At 36.2% G+C, this 16,380-nt stretch overlaps 1 protein-coding gene across 2 annotated transcripts in view; it reads left to right on the top strand.

Moving 5' to 3' along the window:
* Positions 1-16,380, top strand: part of LOC306869178 (active breakpoint cluster region-related protein-like) — a 186,076-nt gene that overhangs the window by 101,249 nt on the left and 68,447 nt on the right. For both annotated transcript variants that reach the window (XM_079415817.1, XM_079415818.1), the window contains 4 exons: positions 7,596-7,648; positions 9,960-10,100; positions 11,772-11,893; positions 13,658-13,826. In XM_079415817.1, coding sequence (XP_079271943.1) covers positions 7,596-7,648; positions 9,960-10,100; positions 11,772-11,893; positions 13,658-13,826 — 485 coding nt within the window. The remainder of the gene's footprint in view (positions 1-7,595; positions 7,649-9,959; positions 10,101-11,771; positions 11,894-13,657; positions 13,827-16,380) is intronic.

Consider the following 16,380-nt stretch of genomic DNA (forward strand, 5'->3'; position numbering starts at 1 on the left):
AAAAAAAAGACATGGCAGATATTTAGGCCAAAGTGGGCGAAGATAAAAATCTTTGTCATCATTCTATCTTTCTTATTAAAAAATAAGAACAAAGATACACATTACAAATACACATAATATACAAATAAAACAAACTTCTTCATTTTCAGGTACAATAGGTGTATTTAGCAGAGCATTCAATGAAATTGAATGAACAAATATAAAAATAAAACTCTACATAGACTGATTCCTAAAGCAACTGTATTAAAGTTTTTCAGTCAAGAATAGAGTGATTTTTCTCTTTGTGTTTTGTTGTTTTGTTAACGTTAAATGAATAGTTCCCCCACAAATTAATATTCTGTCATCTGTCTGTCAATTCTGTCATAATGTTGTATTTTTATACCATCATTTACTCAAAAGTTGTTTTAAACCTGAATGAGTTTCTTTCTTCTGCTGAACATAAATGCTATTTTGAAGAAGGTGGAAAACCAATCAGTTGCTGGTGCTCAGTGACTTCCATAGGATTGTTCTTTCATATCAAAGTCAATGTGGACCAGCAACTGTTTGGTTACCCTCATTCTTCAAAATATCTTCTTTTGGGTTCAGCACAAGAAATTAATAGAGGTTTGGGACAACATGTGAGTGAGTAAATGATGACAGAAATTAAATTTTAGGGTGAACTATCCCTTTAATGACAAGCGGCAGCATGTTTAGTGTCCTGTCCCTTTAAGAGCTGCACGCATCCATTTCTCTCTTAACTATTCACTTTCATTTTAGAGATAACCAACAGTCTGTATGTAAACCTTGTGTGTTTTGACAGTATTAGCGCAGAAGATAAGTTAGTTGAGTAATCAGGCGCTGTTAGACAGGCTTTTTAGCGCGCGTGCTTCAGGTGTATGAGCGCACGTCAGACCAGCGCGTGAATGAAACATTTAACCAGCAAGGCTTGTGTGCAAATAATGTACTTTTGCGATCGCGAATAAGTGCAGTGTCCTGTCAGAGTAACTCTACTGCTGTATGTCGTGTTGTACAGTATATAGAGACCGCGGCGCCAGAACTGTATTTGACATAATGTGTGCTGTAGCACGATACTACCATATTTCTTCAAAAGCAGATCGTGGAGACATTTTTATCGTCCACCCCTAAGCCCAGCCAATTCCAGCGGTCTCGCCACTGGGGCTGAAACTTTCTCTGCCTTTTCTTTTCGTATTCCCTTTCGCTTTCCCTCAATTCCTCTGGTGATTTTCTCTTCCTTGCCTTCTCTTTTTTACCCGGCGTTTGGCCGGGTGATGGGGGTTTCAGAAACATGTAGCCTAGCTTAATAGTAGCTATAGGTAGGTGCTGAGCAGCAGTGTGCAGTTTGCGCGCGTAACCGCGGGAGCGAGCATAAACCCGCTGCATCTGTAAGGCTGTCGGGATCACGTAACCTGCTAGCGGTGGTTACCGAGACGATTTAACAGAAATCAAAACACAGAACCACAGGTAATTAATGTGAAATTAGACTTTTTTTTTAATCGAGGCATTATTTTTACTGGCCCCACCGGGCTAGTGGTTGGAGCGATCTGGTGGCCCTGACGGTTTTAAAAGGTTTTAAAAGTACGTCCGGGCCACCGGGCCAATTATATTGTCGACCCCAGACTAAATTGTTCTATAAATTTTTAGTTTGAAAGCATTTTTGTATACATTTAGTATAATAAACCGTTATGGTGTCGATTACAAATATAAAAACTATTTGAGCAGCACTGTAGTAACTGACAGCCGACTGCCATCTGACTTTCAATGTGTTGTTTTATGGACATGCATTGTATTTGTGCATTTGTATGCATTTGCTCTTTTGAAGTTACTCCTTCCACCTCAAGGTGACTGGAGGATCATCTCCCACAATGCACCAGATGATAGACAACTGATAGATGATAGACAGATAAAGGTAGACTTCAAAGTGCACAAGTGGTGTAGACAGAGGAATAACACTATAGCCTAGAAAAATTAGAGCAAGCACTGAAGAAATTGATCAGTAATCTCCTGCACACTTTCTTGCTCATGCAATCAGATTTTTAGATACCAAATTATAGCCAATTAGATGTAATCAACCCCCTCAAGAGTCGAGCCAAGTCTGTGTCAGTGTAAACAAGGGATGAAATGGAGCAAATGAAACCCAAGAAAATGTGAGAAGTGTGACACTAAACGGATACACACTTGTTTTGTGGCATACAATATAACAACACAGCAACAAAAATTTGCTTGTTTTTTTGTGTGTTTTGTTTTATTTTATTGTTTTATTTGTTTTATAATTTATTTTGAGACAGACAGAATGTTTTGGAGTGTGCAGCAAGTTTGCTACCCTTCTAATTAATAAATATCATGGTCATATCAGACAGTTAAAAATTGTTACACAGTTTTCCCCTGCAGTCTGCTAGTAGAGTCTAGCAGTAGAGTATGTCAGTGTCAACTCTCATTTTCTGAGTCCATATATTAAGTTTGCTTAACTTAATAACACTGAGCAAAACCTGCTTTGTCCAATAATATCACAGAGTACAGTATATCCCATCCAACACCAGATCTCGGTTCTTCTCTGTCAGGCCCTAGCTGATGTGACAGAATTCCTCAAGCACTTTTTTGTAGGCCTGTTTAGCAAAGCATAAGAACTGACTAGTATTTGTCTTGTGTGAGCTGTGAGCATGACGGTGTCAGCTCACAGCAATTTTTGCAATATTTGTTTTCGTCTTCCAAAGCTAGTTAGACTCATAACAGTGACATTTAGATTAAATCATCGCCAAATAACACTCAACTCACAGTGCTTTTGTAATCATATACATGTGGGTGGATTGAGAAAATATGGAAAATAGGAAGACGTTTTATGGAGTTAAAAGTTTGAGATCTGACTCAGAAGCTAATCTAAAAGTATTTTCAGTTCCCTCATTTATGACAGTTGCATATAAATTGAAACTGTATTTTTCGTCAAATAGATGCCCTCCATTTGTACTTTAAACCGTATGTTTTAATGTATTCTGTAAGTGAGAATTATTGTCTGTTGCCATTATGGAAAGTCCTTGCAATATGTATGTAAGTGTGTAATCTGTCATCTGTTATAGACAGAGATTGAAAGTGAATAACCCGATTTGATGAATAATCACACAGTACTGTCCTGTGTGCCCTTAACAACTACAAAAACATACACACAGATGTCTACAGTACCTCCTGCAATCACTTAATCACCTGCTGCTCTGATGAATATTAAACTCTGGTCCTCTACTTCTCAGTCCAGCAGGATGAATGTATGGGAAATCAGTAGCTCTATTGATCGAGAGGGGTTTATTCTGTGACTGACTGTGTGTGAAGGGCATCTTGAACTCAAATTAGTATGCTAGTGTCTGTGCTTCAAGGTTGTGATTGGATGCCACAATCTAAAGCGACTGTCCTGGGCTGCATCTCTCAAAAGCATTGTTAGACTAAGTAGCTCATAGAGAGCACTGGTGCCAATGCGTTTGGGAAATGAAGCCCTGATTGGTTCACTTTCAGAACCAATCAGCTGGGATTGGTCAGGATTATTGAGGTAGAATGAGCTACAATCCACTGACTAGGGACTAGAATAGAAACTGCATAGCACCAACTCAATTAAAACACTTACAGTAACCATTAATTTCGTAAAACTGTCATCAATGCTTGCAACCACTTAGCAAGACTGTAGCAACCACAAAGAACACTGTAGCTTCTGCCTAACAAGCACCAGTCCAGGACAACGACCCTGAAGAGGGTCTCTGAATAGTAACCACCTAGCAATGCCCTAGCAACCAACTAGCAACACTAAAACAACCACAAAGAACATCCTAACAGTTTAGAAATACCATAGCAACTAATTAGAATGCCATAACTCATAGCAACTGCCTGGCATTTCCCTAGCAACTAACTAGCCCAATGTAACAACCACAAAAAAAACAAGCTAGCAATTGCTTAGTGACCCTTCAGAACACCATAATCCATAGCAATGTCTAGCAATGTCCTTGCAACCAACTATCAACACTGTAACAACCACAAAGAACACCCTAGTGACCACACAGAACACCATAATCCATAGCAACCACCTAGCAATGCCCTAGTTACCAGTTAGCACACTGTAACCACTACAAAGAACACCCTAGCAACTGCCTATAGTGACCACGCAGAACACATTACTCATAGCAACAGTTTAGAAATACCATAGCAACTACCCAGAATGCCAAAACTCATAGCAATCAACTAGCAATGCCCTAGCAACCAACTATCAACACTGTAACAACCACAAAGAACACCCTAGCAACTACGTAGACCACACAGAATACCATAACTCATAGCAACCAACTATCAATGTCCTAGCAACCAACCAACCAACAACACCATAGTGACCACAAAGGACATCTTAACAACTTCCTTAACACTGTATCCCATAGCAACCGCCTAGCAGTGCTCTAATGACCACAAATAACACACTACAGTAGCATATTTCTAACAACCACCCAGAACACACAAAACGCTTACACTCACTCAGAACATCTAACATTCTATTCAATTCCACAGATTTTGCCCCAAAACCACCAAAGAAAATGCTGATAAAGCCCTGTGAATGCTAATGTAAATGAACACTGGCATGAGAGAGACAAGACTTATTACTCCGTTTATATCTTAATTGATAAATGACGCTGTACTAGTTCAGCTCACTTCTCTGTTCTGCTCCTCAAACCTTTCTTTCTTTCTCTCTACTGTAATCCATCAGCCTTGTAGAGGCTCGTGGGAAATATGCCCTGTCAGAGAGCTCCGCTCTGTGATGTGATTCTGTAATTAGATGAATTGAGCACGAGTAAGAAGGGACTGCTGGGAATCGTCGTCCATTAGAGTGAAAGACAGCAAGATCACCACAGGACCTGCCATAACCCTATCAGGCGATGAAGACGTGAATGTGCAGAATTCTCCAATCTTGAAAAGCTGCAAGTGGAAGCAGAATAACTTTTTGAATGATTTTTTTACAGATGACTTTAAAGAGCTTGTGCATTTACATGGAAGGATCTGCAGTTCGTGCTTACAGTAAACAATGTTATCGTCTGTTGGTGTGAACACTTATATCTTTATAGTTATCTATCCTTGGTGTGAACAGGGGTGTTTAAAATTGTACTTTTACTACATTATTGGATTTTGTTCCTTGTTTTAGTGGATAATGCTGCAGAAATGCTGCTCGAGTGGGAGATACAGCTTCATTTCTGGACCGATCACATTCACTATTGTATCCATTGAATGGATAGCTCACCCAAAAACGAAAATTCTTTCATACCCTTTGTTACTTACCCTCATACATGTTGCAGACCTTTGGAAAAAAATAGTATTAACATAGTTACCAACATTCTTCAAAATGTCTTTTTTGTATTCAACACAGGAAATAAATTCATACAGGTTTGGAACAACTTGAGTAAATGATGACAGAATTTAAATTTTTGGGTGAACTGTCTCTTTAAATAAAAGCCCAAAACAAATGAATGAATTGCACTAGACGTTAGCTAAATTTAGCAAAACCTCCCTTGGTAAACTTGCAAAGCAATGTTGTTGCTCTTGCTTTTAATTAATAATATAGCCATATATAATTACAAAGATACACTACACAATTTGTGTCCAGATTTTTACTTGTAATGTTCTAATGTTCTGCTAACTATAAATGCTACAGCTGTCATAAAACCAGAGAGAAAGGCTGCATGGCTAGCTTAGTCTGACAGTTAGCCTGCCTCGGACCAGGTTATTGTCCCAGCATAAGTTGCCAGAGTGACTGAGTTTGATCTTAAATGTGCTTTATGGAACCAACTCATTTGACATTGAGTCAGACTAACTGAAATAAGCTTGGGTTATTTGGTAAACTTGTTTTATGAAACAGCCCTTCGAGGCATTAGAAATCAGAAGACACTTAACTTATGATTTTTTCCATTGCATCGTATTGCATCAAATCACATTGTGTTGAATTGAATCAAAATTTAGATTGCACTGCATCGTAATAATGTGAATTGTATCGCATAGCATTGGTAGCTGCTTCACATGTATCTTTAATGCATAGTATTTTTGGCTCTGCATTAGGGCTGGGCAGTATATCGAGTTTGTACGATATATCGATACATTTTTTATAAGCGAAACGGTATGAAGCAATACCGTTAATATCGATATTTGATACGAGCGCATCTGAAAAAATATGGAGTGAACTGCTGTGGAGAAAGTGCATAATGCAATTTGTTCTTAACATATGACAAGCTTTATATGAAGGGCTTTAAAAAACTCGTAGGATATAGTAGCCTATAGTTTAAGTTTAAAGCGGCTCTGATAGAAAGGCTGCGTGTTTCCGCTGACAGAGACTCGCACTGTTTAATGTGTTTGAGATGTGCTGTTTTCCTAAATGCATAACTTACATTTCACAGGTATATTCTCCATCTGTAAATGTTAGAAAAGCCATGGAAATATTTCCATCAGAAGTGCATGAGCTTTTGCTTTGCGATTCTCCGCTAAACTTCACAGATTTCATTCAGAACGAGAGCATGCATGCCAAACACAGAGCGCAATGAAATGGGAGTGCAATAACTATGACTCAAATATATATTTTGCTGAAATATTTGTAGTTGTGACATATGTAGAATTTTAAACCTACTAGTAAGTGTATTTGTATGATAGCACTAACTGTAAAGTGACTGTAATGTGGTAATCAAAACAGCCTTTTTACTCAATTAGTCTACTTTTTTATTATTTTCATTTTTAGTTTAGTAAATTTAACTTCTGCTTTAAAAGCATTATTTTTGTGTTTAGATTGTAATGTTAGAATGTAATGTGATTTTAACCCTTTTTTTGCACATAATATATGCATGGTTACATTCACTTTATTTGTTTAATCCAAATACAAAATACCACATATATATATACGGCTATACCGTATACCGCAAATCAGCCAAAAAATACAGAGAAATGAATTTTTGGTCCTATCACCCAGCCCTACTCTGCATCGAGATTTGTATCGCATTGGCCTCAGTTATGGAGATGCACATCCCTACTAGTTAGTAGTTTACTTATAGCGGCTAATGAATTGGAAGTCTTCCACATTTAAAGAAAATAGCTTACTTCTGTGTTGCAAAATGAGGTGGATAAAAGGAACAGAATAGCAAGAGCCTGGTCTAGGGGATATGGTATGAGGTATTCATATCCCACTGCAGTGTTCATAATCACAGATACGACTAGAGGGAGGGCATGATACTGTGAGCTGACAGATATGTGTTTCCTTCTCTCTCAATCTGCTTATTGAGAGTGTGTGGATTTACAGAGAGCTAAAGACATAAACTGAGCCTCCTCTCAGTGTTTACATTCATTTGTCCTGGATGCTCATGTTTGTGAAGTGCTCAGAGATGATGCTATTATCCGTAGTGTCTGGCTGCTCAGTCAGCTGTGTAATAGAATTTGGTAAAGGGTATTTCTTTTCTTTTTTTTCTTAGGGTTTGTTTGGATCATTTGTATGATTGGAAGTGTTGTGTTTTTTTAAGTTGAGATCTTATACATCTTACTGTATAAAATGATATATCATAACTTACGATGACCCTATAAATCTTTAATATTTGTCTTTGCAGCTCTCCTCTACAAGCCTATTGACCGTGTCACTCGCAGCACTCTGGTCTTGCATGTGAGTTTCTCTCTCTAAAAATATATACAGTCATGGCCAAAAATATTGGCACCCTTGTAATTCTGTCAGAAAATTCAACACTTCTCTCAGAAGATTGTTCCAATTGCAAATGTTTTGGTATTCATGTGCTTATTGTTTTTGTTTACACTGCAACAACACAAAAAACAGAGAAGAAAAGTCAAACTTGATAAAATTTCACACGACATTATTGGCACCTTGTCAAAATAATTGCTTTTCAAGCATGTGATGCTCCTGTAGTTTGTATTTAGACACACCTGTGGCAAGTAACAGGTTGTGGGCAATATAGTAATCACACTTGCAACCAGTTAAAATGGAGAAAAGTTGACTCAACCTTTGTGTTGTGTCACACTGAGCATGGAGAAGAGAAAGAAGTGTAAAGAGTTGTCTGTGGATTTGAGAGAAAAAACTGTGGAAAAACATGGACAATCTCAAGGCTACAAGTCCATCTCCAGAAATCTTAATGTTCCTGTGTCCACTGTGCGCAAAATATCATCAAGAGGTTTACAGCCCATGGCACTGTAGCTAACCTCCCTGGACGTGGACGGAAGAGCAAAATTAATGAAAAATTACAACAAAGGATTGTTCGAATGGTGGATAAAGAACCCCGATTAACTTCCAAATAAATTCAAGCTGATCTGCAGACCCAGGGTACAACAGTATAAAGGCATAAATAAGCAAGACTTGATAAAACGTATGTGACAAAACCACAATCCTTCTGGGAGAACGTACTGTAGACAGATGAGACAAAAGTAGAGCTTTCTGGAAAAGGAAATCATGGCACTGTTTACAGAAAAAGAAATGAGGCCTTCAAAGAAAAGAACACAGTCCCTACAGTCAAACATGGTGGACGTTCAAAGATGTTTTGGGGTTGCTTTGCTGCTTCTGGCACTGGATGCCTTGACTGTGTGAACGGTATCATGAAATCTGATGATTACCAAAGAATTTTGGGGCACAACGTAGCGGCCAGTGTCAGAAAGCTGCGTCTCCACCAGAGGTCATGGGTCTTTCAGCAGGACAATAACCCGAAACACACTTCAAAAAGCACTCAGAAATGGTTACAACAAAGCGCTGGAGAGTTCTGAAATGGCCAGCAACGAGTCCAGATCTGAATCCCTAGAACACCTGTGGAGAGATCTCAAAACAGCAGTTGGGAGAAGGCATCCTTCAAATCTGAATGACCTGGAGTAGTTTGCAAAAGAAGAGTGGTCCAAAATTCCAGTAGAGAGGTGTAAGAAACTCATTCATGGTTACAGGAAGCGATTGATTTCAGTTATTGTTTTCCAAAGGGGGTGCTACCAAATATTAAGTTAAGGGTGCCAATCATTTTGTTCAGTGCATATTTTGGGTTCTGTGTGGAATTGTATCAGATTTGACTTTTCTTCAGTTTTTTGTGTCGTTCCAATGCAAACCAAAAAAATAAACATTTGAGTACCAAAACATTTGCAACTGCAACAATTTTCTGAGAGAAGGGTTGCATTTTCTGACAGAATTGCAAGGGTGCCGATATTTTTGGCCATGACTGTACATCTATTGATTGCATGTAGTCAGGTTTCTCTCTAAAAATATATACATCTATTGATCAGGTTTAAAACTGTAAGGTCACCTTTACTAAGGCAAATGCACAGGCTATTATATTTGTGCTCTATTTGTACTGTATGAGTCATAATTTAATCAAGTTAATCGAACTCAATAGAGATTTGGCTGTGTCAATAATAATAATAATAAAAAAAAACTTTATTTGTTAACTTGAAATATTGTCTTTGCATGTTAAGTATTTGCTTATTATCTGTGATGACATTTTGGCCTTGTGCAGATGTTAATCTATAATCTGTAATTAAGTGTGTTATATGCCATAAAGAGGTGCTCCGACTATCAAATTCTACTGTGTATGCTGTGTATGCATCATATGCTTGAAAATACCAGTATCAACATGTCAAACCTACTTTTCTTCATGGATCTTAAAGTCACTACAAATCCAGATGTATATCATCAAAATTGTAAATCAGATATATTAAAATAGAAAACACTTATTTGAAACCGTAGAAATATTTTACAAGATTGCTGTTTTTAATGTATTGCATTCTGACATATATTTAAAGTATATTTAGCCTTAGTGAGCATAAGAGACTTTTCTGAAAAACATTGAAAATTTTTACTTACCCAAACTTTTAACTGTAGTGTAGGTTTATCTTAATTATTTTAATAGTTGGATTGTCACTTAAAGAATAAACATACTGTAAATCTCACATATGTTATTTGTTTGCTTTACTTTTTAAAATCTTTTTTTCAGGACTTGTTGAAACATACTCCTAAGGATCATCCGGACTTCCCTCTGCTTCAGGATGCTCTGAGAATATCCCAGAACTTCCTGTCCAGCATCAATGAAAAGATCGACCCACGCAGGACTGCTGTGACCACACCGAAGGGAGAGGTGACTGACAGAGAAAGAGCATACAATATATTGTATTTTAAACAGTTCTCTACTGCATATGCAAAATTATAGAACGAGGCATTTGTAAAGCAGGTGAGGTGTCAGTGCCTTTATAAAGAGTGTTTTCACACCTACTTTATTAATAGCTTTTAAATTTGGCACCTGGTATGTGTTCTTAGTTTCAGTTTGTGGCATTTATGTTGCACTCGTTCCCACTGCACCAGTTGCACTTGTACCTACAGCAAAACCATCAGTCCAAGACCACCTCAGTTGGGTCTCAATTTATTTTAAAAAATCACATTTTCTTTTGTATTACCTGACTATTAAATTAATCAACAGATTAATCAATTATGAGTTGCAATCATTCAGGGGTACGTTTTTTGCTTTATGCTGTCATGAATTCACATACCACTGTGTGATATAATTAAAAAACCTGAAACAGAAGACGCTACCCTCCCCTCATTCCCTGCATTGTTCGGCATTTTTTCAACATGACAATGACTATAAACAGTACATTCTCCTGAGGTGAAAGTCCTTCAGTGGACATGTATTTCACTCAATCTCAACACTCTTGGGCACTTTTGGGAGATTCTGTAGGGATGAGTTGAGCAACACTCCCCATTAAAGACCAGGGCATTTAAGGAGGTCGTCCTCCAGGAATTAAACAGGACAGATGTGAACATTTGTCATGAACTTGTACACTTTGTGCCAAGGAGGGTCAGAGCAGTGTATTTAAAATTATGGAGGACACAGTAAGTACTAGAATATTATATATTTGTTGAATTAAATCTAGGGTGTACTCATTTCCGCTAACCTTAATTTAAACAAAACTGGTTAATTTACTTATTTTACAGATATAAAATTACATATATTTCTCTGTTTTTATTAAGTATATGTTTATTACCTTTCAATTTTGCCATTGTTTAATTAATTGTATTAGTAATCATTAAGAGAATATATTATTGTCGCCAAAAGGTATGGTATAATGATATATCTATAGAATTTTTTTTTTTGGGGGGGGGTGATGCTCAGAAAAAAGACGATCAGTCAGATTCATCTTTAATTTTATTTCATGTTTTCTTTTTTTTTTTTTGGTCAATGAATCAAACTCAACATGAAAGTGTAAGGAGATAGATAGAGCGTTTGTAAACCACCTGTTTTGAGTGTTAGCTATGTTTTTGGCACTGCGTTATTTGCGATATTAAGCAGTGTATGTAGTATTAACATTATCACCAATAACAGTATGTTGGCACAACCATAACTGATAATAACTAATAATTTACTTAAACTACAGTTCTGAAAATGTTTATTTTCAACCTTAGAAATTCTCTTTTGTTCATCATTTATGTCCGTTTTCTCTCATGAGCTCCCGACCCCTATCTGTGACTGCTGAATGAGCTCATCATCCACATGGTAGTGGATCAACTGTATTTATGTATTAACATAATCTCACTTTTCTTCATCATCACACTTTTTTAAAATAAATATTTGATGTTTGAGTGTCAGCACTTTTTATGCTCAAGCTGTACAGTGTCAGTGATGAATTGTGTAAATGCAGGCAGGTCCGTGACCTCTGTCGTCCCTCGGTTTTCCAAAAGCGCAGATATTCTGTGTGCTTCTGCTCTGATGAGTCCACAGGAAGTAACAGTGGGTGTTTCATGTCTCTGGCAGGTTCGTCAGCTGGTGAAGGATGGCTTCCTGGTGGAGGTGTCGGAGGGGACGCGTAAACTCCGTCATGTCTTCCTCTTCACAGACCTCATGCTCTGTGCCAAGATGAAAAAGACCGCAGTTGGGTATGAACATTGACACTCGCACACAAACTCACTTTCTCATTTTATGGTTTACCGAGTCGAGCACTCTACAGGCCGCTGTGTGTTTGGTGCCAGTAGATGAAGTGTTTTGATTTACAAAGGTGCAGCCTCATTTGTCACTCTGTTGTTGTCGTGGTTACAATGCCAAAGACACCGTAATATTGATTGATAGCTGCTGTTATCCTGATGCAGCTCTGTTTCGGTAACTACAGCCTTCCCAGAAGAATAACACACACATACTGTAATGTGTATACTGAACACCAGTCTTCTTTAAACACAGTCTTCATTTGCTATATGTAATCTACTCTGGGACATTCAATTCTGGATTTTGTCCTCACCACTGACAGAGACTGTAAAGTATTCAGCATCTTAATCAGACTGAATTAGGCAGAAGATGATTTTAATTGGTTGTTATGCATGATGATGAGCAGATTATATTTTTTTGCTGCAAAGCCATGCTTAGCATCACAATCATTTCATAATAAGAGCGCATTACCAAGCATTTCGACTGTGGAAACACATTTTGATCCATGAAGCATGTTTGTGAGTATGTGTACTCTACATAATAGAAAGTTCTTAGATGAATTGGTTGCATCAGTCTCCACAGAGGCATTTCCTGTCAGGACAGGAAGAGAAAGACATCATGAGGCATATGTGTTTGTGTATGTGAGCAAGAGCAAATTATACACTTAATGCTCTCAAATGATATACATTTTATATTAAAAAAAATTAAGACTGTCAGTTTAACGTGTTAACTTAATTAGCTATTAATTAGTAATATTTTAATTAATTAGTAAATATTTTAACGTAGTTAATGCACTGTTCCCGCCCCACAGACCTGTAGGTCATCTTACATTTCATACAGTTGACTGTTGACAAATACGATGCAGGGTAACAACTCCATAAATGCAGTTATGCCCTAGAATTCAAGATATTGGTGAAAGAAATGCCCTTGTATGAGTTTTTGTCTCATTTATATCACACGAGCAGGGAGAGCAGTATTACACGAGTGCTGATTTTGATTTTTTATTTGATTTTATACAACAGTTATATTTTAAACACAATATTATGTTTTTGCTCAATTTTGCAGAAAAACGTATTACCTTTAAAGCCACAGCAGAATTGTTGAGCGTTTCAGAGCAAAACATCGGTGTTTAGTTTTTGAATGAATCCGCATTTGGAACGAACCGTGTGAACCAGTGATTGTAGTCATTCAAAGAGAACCATTTACTTTTATTCCTGAATGAATCAGCCGTTTGAATGAATCTAATGAAGATATTTACCGCCACCTTCTGGCAGATTTAGTATCTTATTTAGAGTATTGTTTCATAAAATAAATAAATAAAATTCTGCCATCATTTACTCGCTCTCATGTCGTTTCAAACCTTTCTTTTGTGGAATATAAAAGAAGATAGTTTGAAGACTGTTGGTAACAACGCTGTTTTGGTAGCCTAATTGTTTATAATACATTTTATTTTGAATCAAATAAAATGTTTCTTTCTAAAGCTACAATTTGTAATTTCTACTTGATACTTTCTCACTTAACACAAAAATAGTTTTAAATAATCTTTTGTGGGTATTTTCAGTCAAATTTATTTAGTGATTGATTAGTTTAATTAGTCAACACATCATGCAATTAATTAGGTGAAAAATTTCTTCAAAACTGACAGCCCAAAATATACTATGGTTGTCAATTTAAAATCTGCTCGTATTTGACATTTAAACATTTCTCTGTGTGTTTTTCAGGAGACATCAGCAGTATGAGTGTAAATGGTACATCCCTCTGGTCGATCTGAGCTTCCAGACTCTGGATGACTCGGATTCTCTCCCTCACGTCCAGACACTCCCTGAGCATGAGATTGAGGAGATGAAGATCAAGATCTCCTGCATCAAAAGCGAGATTCAGAAAGAGAAGGTACAGTTTGTCTTACATTAATTATAAATTATATTATAAGTATGTTAAAATAGAAAACTCTTATTTTAAATTGCAATAATATTTCATAAAATTAAATTTTTTTCTGTATTTTTGATCAAATAGATGCAGCCTTGATAAGCATAGGAAAAACATTTTAAAAACATTAAGAATCTTACTGATATAAACACAAACATACATACACACATATATATATGTATATGTATGTGTGTGTGTGTGTACATATATATATATATATATATATATATATATATATATATATATATATATATATATATATATATATATATATATATATATATATATATATATATGTCTATATCGAGAGGGAGAGAGACAGTCTTCGTATGTATGTATGTATGTATGTATATGTGTATAATATATTACTTTTTTTTTTAAACCGGGTATGCTGAGTGATAAGATTAAACATCTTTTAGGCTTTTAGGACACACTCAAAGAGGGATCACAGATGACAAATAAGAAACACCATGGCAGGAGTCAATTTTAAATTATGATACGTAATATATAGACCGGGGGAATATCCCCACTCTCTGTATCTGCTAAATAATTTTTTTTTTATTCCCAGTGAATAGGAGTTAAAAGTCCAACCCGGGTGACACTACTCCAATAACAGACCATGCAAAATACACAAAATAATATCTTAAAAATATTGCCAAGTAAGATACCTTGCAAACAACAATAAAATCAGAGAAGGACTTTAACTGTAAGTGATATGAGCATATGCAAAACAAAGGTAACAATAATATCTTAATGTTCAAAGTAGGGATGCACGATATTATCGGACTGATATCGGCATCAGCCTGATATGAAAAATTATGACATATGTCTTGCCAATAAGAGGAATAACACACATGTGCTCAGAGTGTGCTAGTGATTAGATCATGTCAGCAGTGAGGCTCATTCTTGAAGCAAAGTTTTGTCTGAATGACGATTAGATTGACTGTTTTGGATCGCTGTATTTTAATCTGTGAAGCACGCACAGAAAGATGCATTTTGTGTTTGATAGAGTAAACAGTAATAGCACATGCAGCAGTGGCAGCCTCCCCCGGGTCCTAACGCCTGTTCGGTAAGGAGTTAATAATCTGTAGGGAGCGCTGTTGGCCTACTTCTAATTAAATTAAAAGTAAAATAGCCTACACAAATAGCATGTAGACTGTGTTTCTGATTAAATAAAGCAGCAATTGATGTCATAAAATGAGTATGTTTTGATTTAATGGTCAGAAGCTATAGCTTACATGAAAAAAAATCACAAGCACGACACTTGTAAATTAAATTATATATACTGATTTATTCATAAATGTGTAATACGTTTTATTTTTAAAACAAATCATGAGCTCTAAAAGATTTTCAGAATTTTTATAACTCTTGTTTTAGACCATCTACAAATGTTAAATCTTAAAATAAAATATTAGGGTTAACACTGCATCTTTCTGGGGGAAAAATGCAGCGATTTATAAAGTTTATTTATAGTTATTTTCAAAGCTTCAATGTACTGATAAAAAAACCTTCATTATTTTTTATTTAATTCTAATAAATAAGTTCTTGTTATTGGCAAAAATCCAATACCGTGCATCCCTAGTTCAAAATGTTCAGAGGATTTATGTTTTTTCTCTTCCTGATGTTTGTTATTTTTACAATTTTATATAACCCACGTTTTATAAGCATTTTTTAAATTTACCACTTAGGCATGTTAACAATAACGTATTTGAATTTATTTATTAGGATTAACCCCTTGAGATGTACCATCTTGTTTTCGAGGGGGGTCCCACAATGTATTACAATCACAACATAGTAACAAAAAAACAAAACAAAACACAAAATAAACATTACATCCATAAACAACAACAAAACACAAACATTAATTTAAAAAAACTAAAAATACTGTTTTCTATTATGCAAATATGAATTAAACCACATAATTGCATTTTCAGACAGACCAATAGCATAAAGTTTATCTAAAAGTAAATATCGATCAACTAAATCAAAAGGTTTGGACAAATGAAGAAAAATAGCACCTGTAAGTTTACCATCAGCAGCAGCTGAAAACACATCATTAGTAAACTTAAGTAATGCAGTAGTTGTAGAATGATTGGATCTAAAGCCAGATTGATATGGTGATCAAATATTATTAATACTTAAATAATCTGAAAGTTGTTTATATATTAAGTTTTCAAAAACTTTATATCTGAATCCAATATATCATCAACATACGTTGTCTGTGACCAAAAATGGAAGAAGATATGTTTTCAGTGGACTTTTAAAATTAGCTTTGCATGAGAAAACAATATGCAGTTACAGCATTTTTTTTCCTTTGATTTAGTCAAGCTGGTTTTGCATCAAACACAATGTGATTTTCGGCAATTGAGATCAGACCGCAACAGCGCATTTTTCCCCTTGGGTGAGCACTTCATGGAGAGCTTACCTCACGCAGACCAGTAAACCACTGAGAACACGCTACAATCCTGACGAGTTTCATAGCAGAGGCGCAAAAGCTGTGGAGAATCCACTTTCCCAG

Source organism: Barbus barbus (assembly GCF_936440315.1).
Source record: "Barbus barbus genome assembly, chromosome: 5".
Classification (NCBI taxonomy): domain Eukaryota; kingdom Metazoa; phylum Chordata; class Actinopteri; order Cypriniformes; family Cyprinidae; genus Barbus; species Barbus barbus.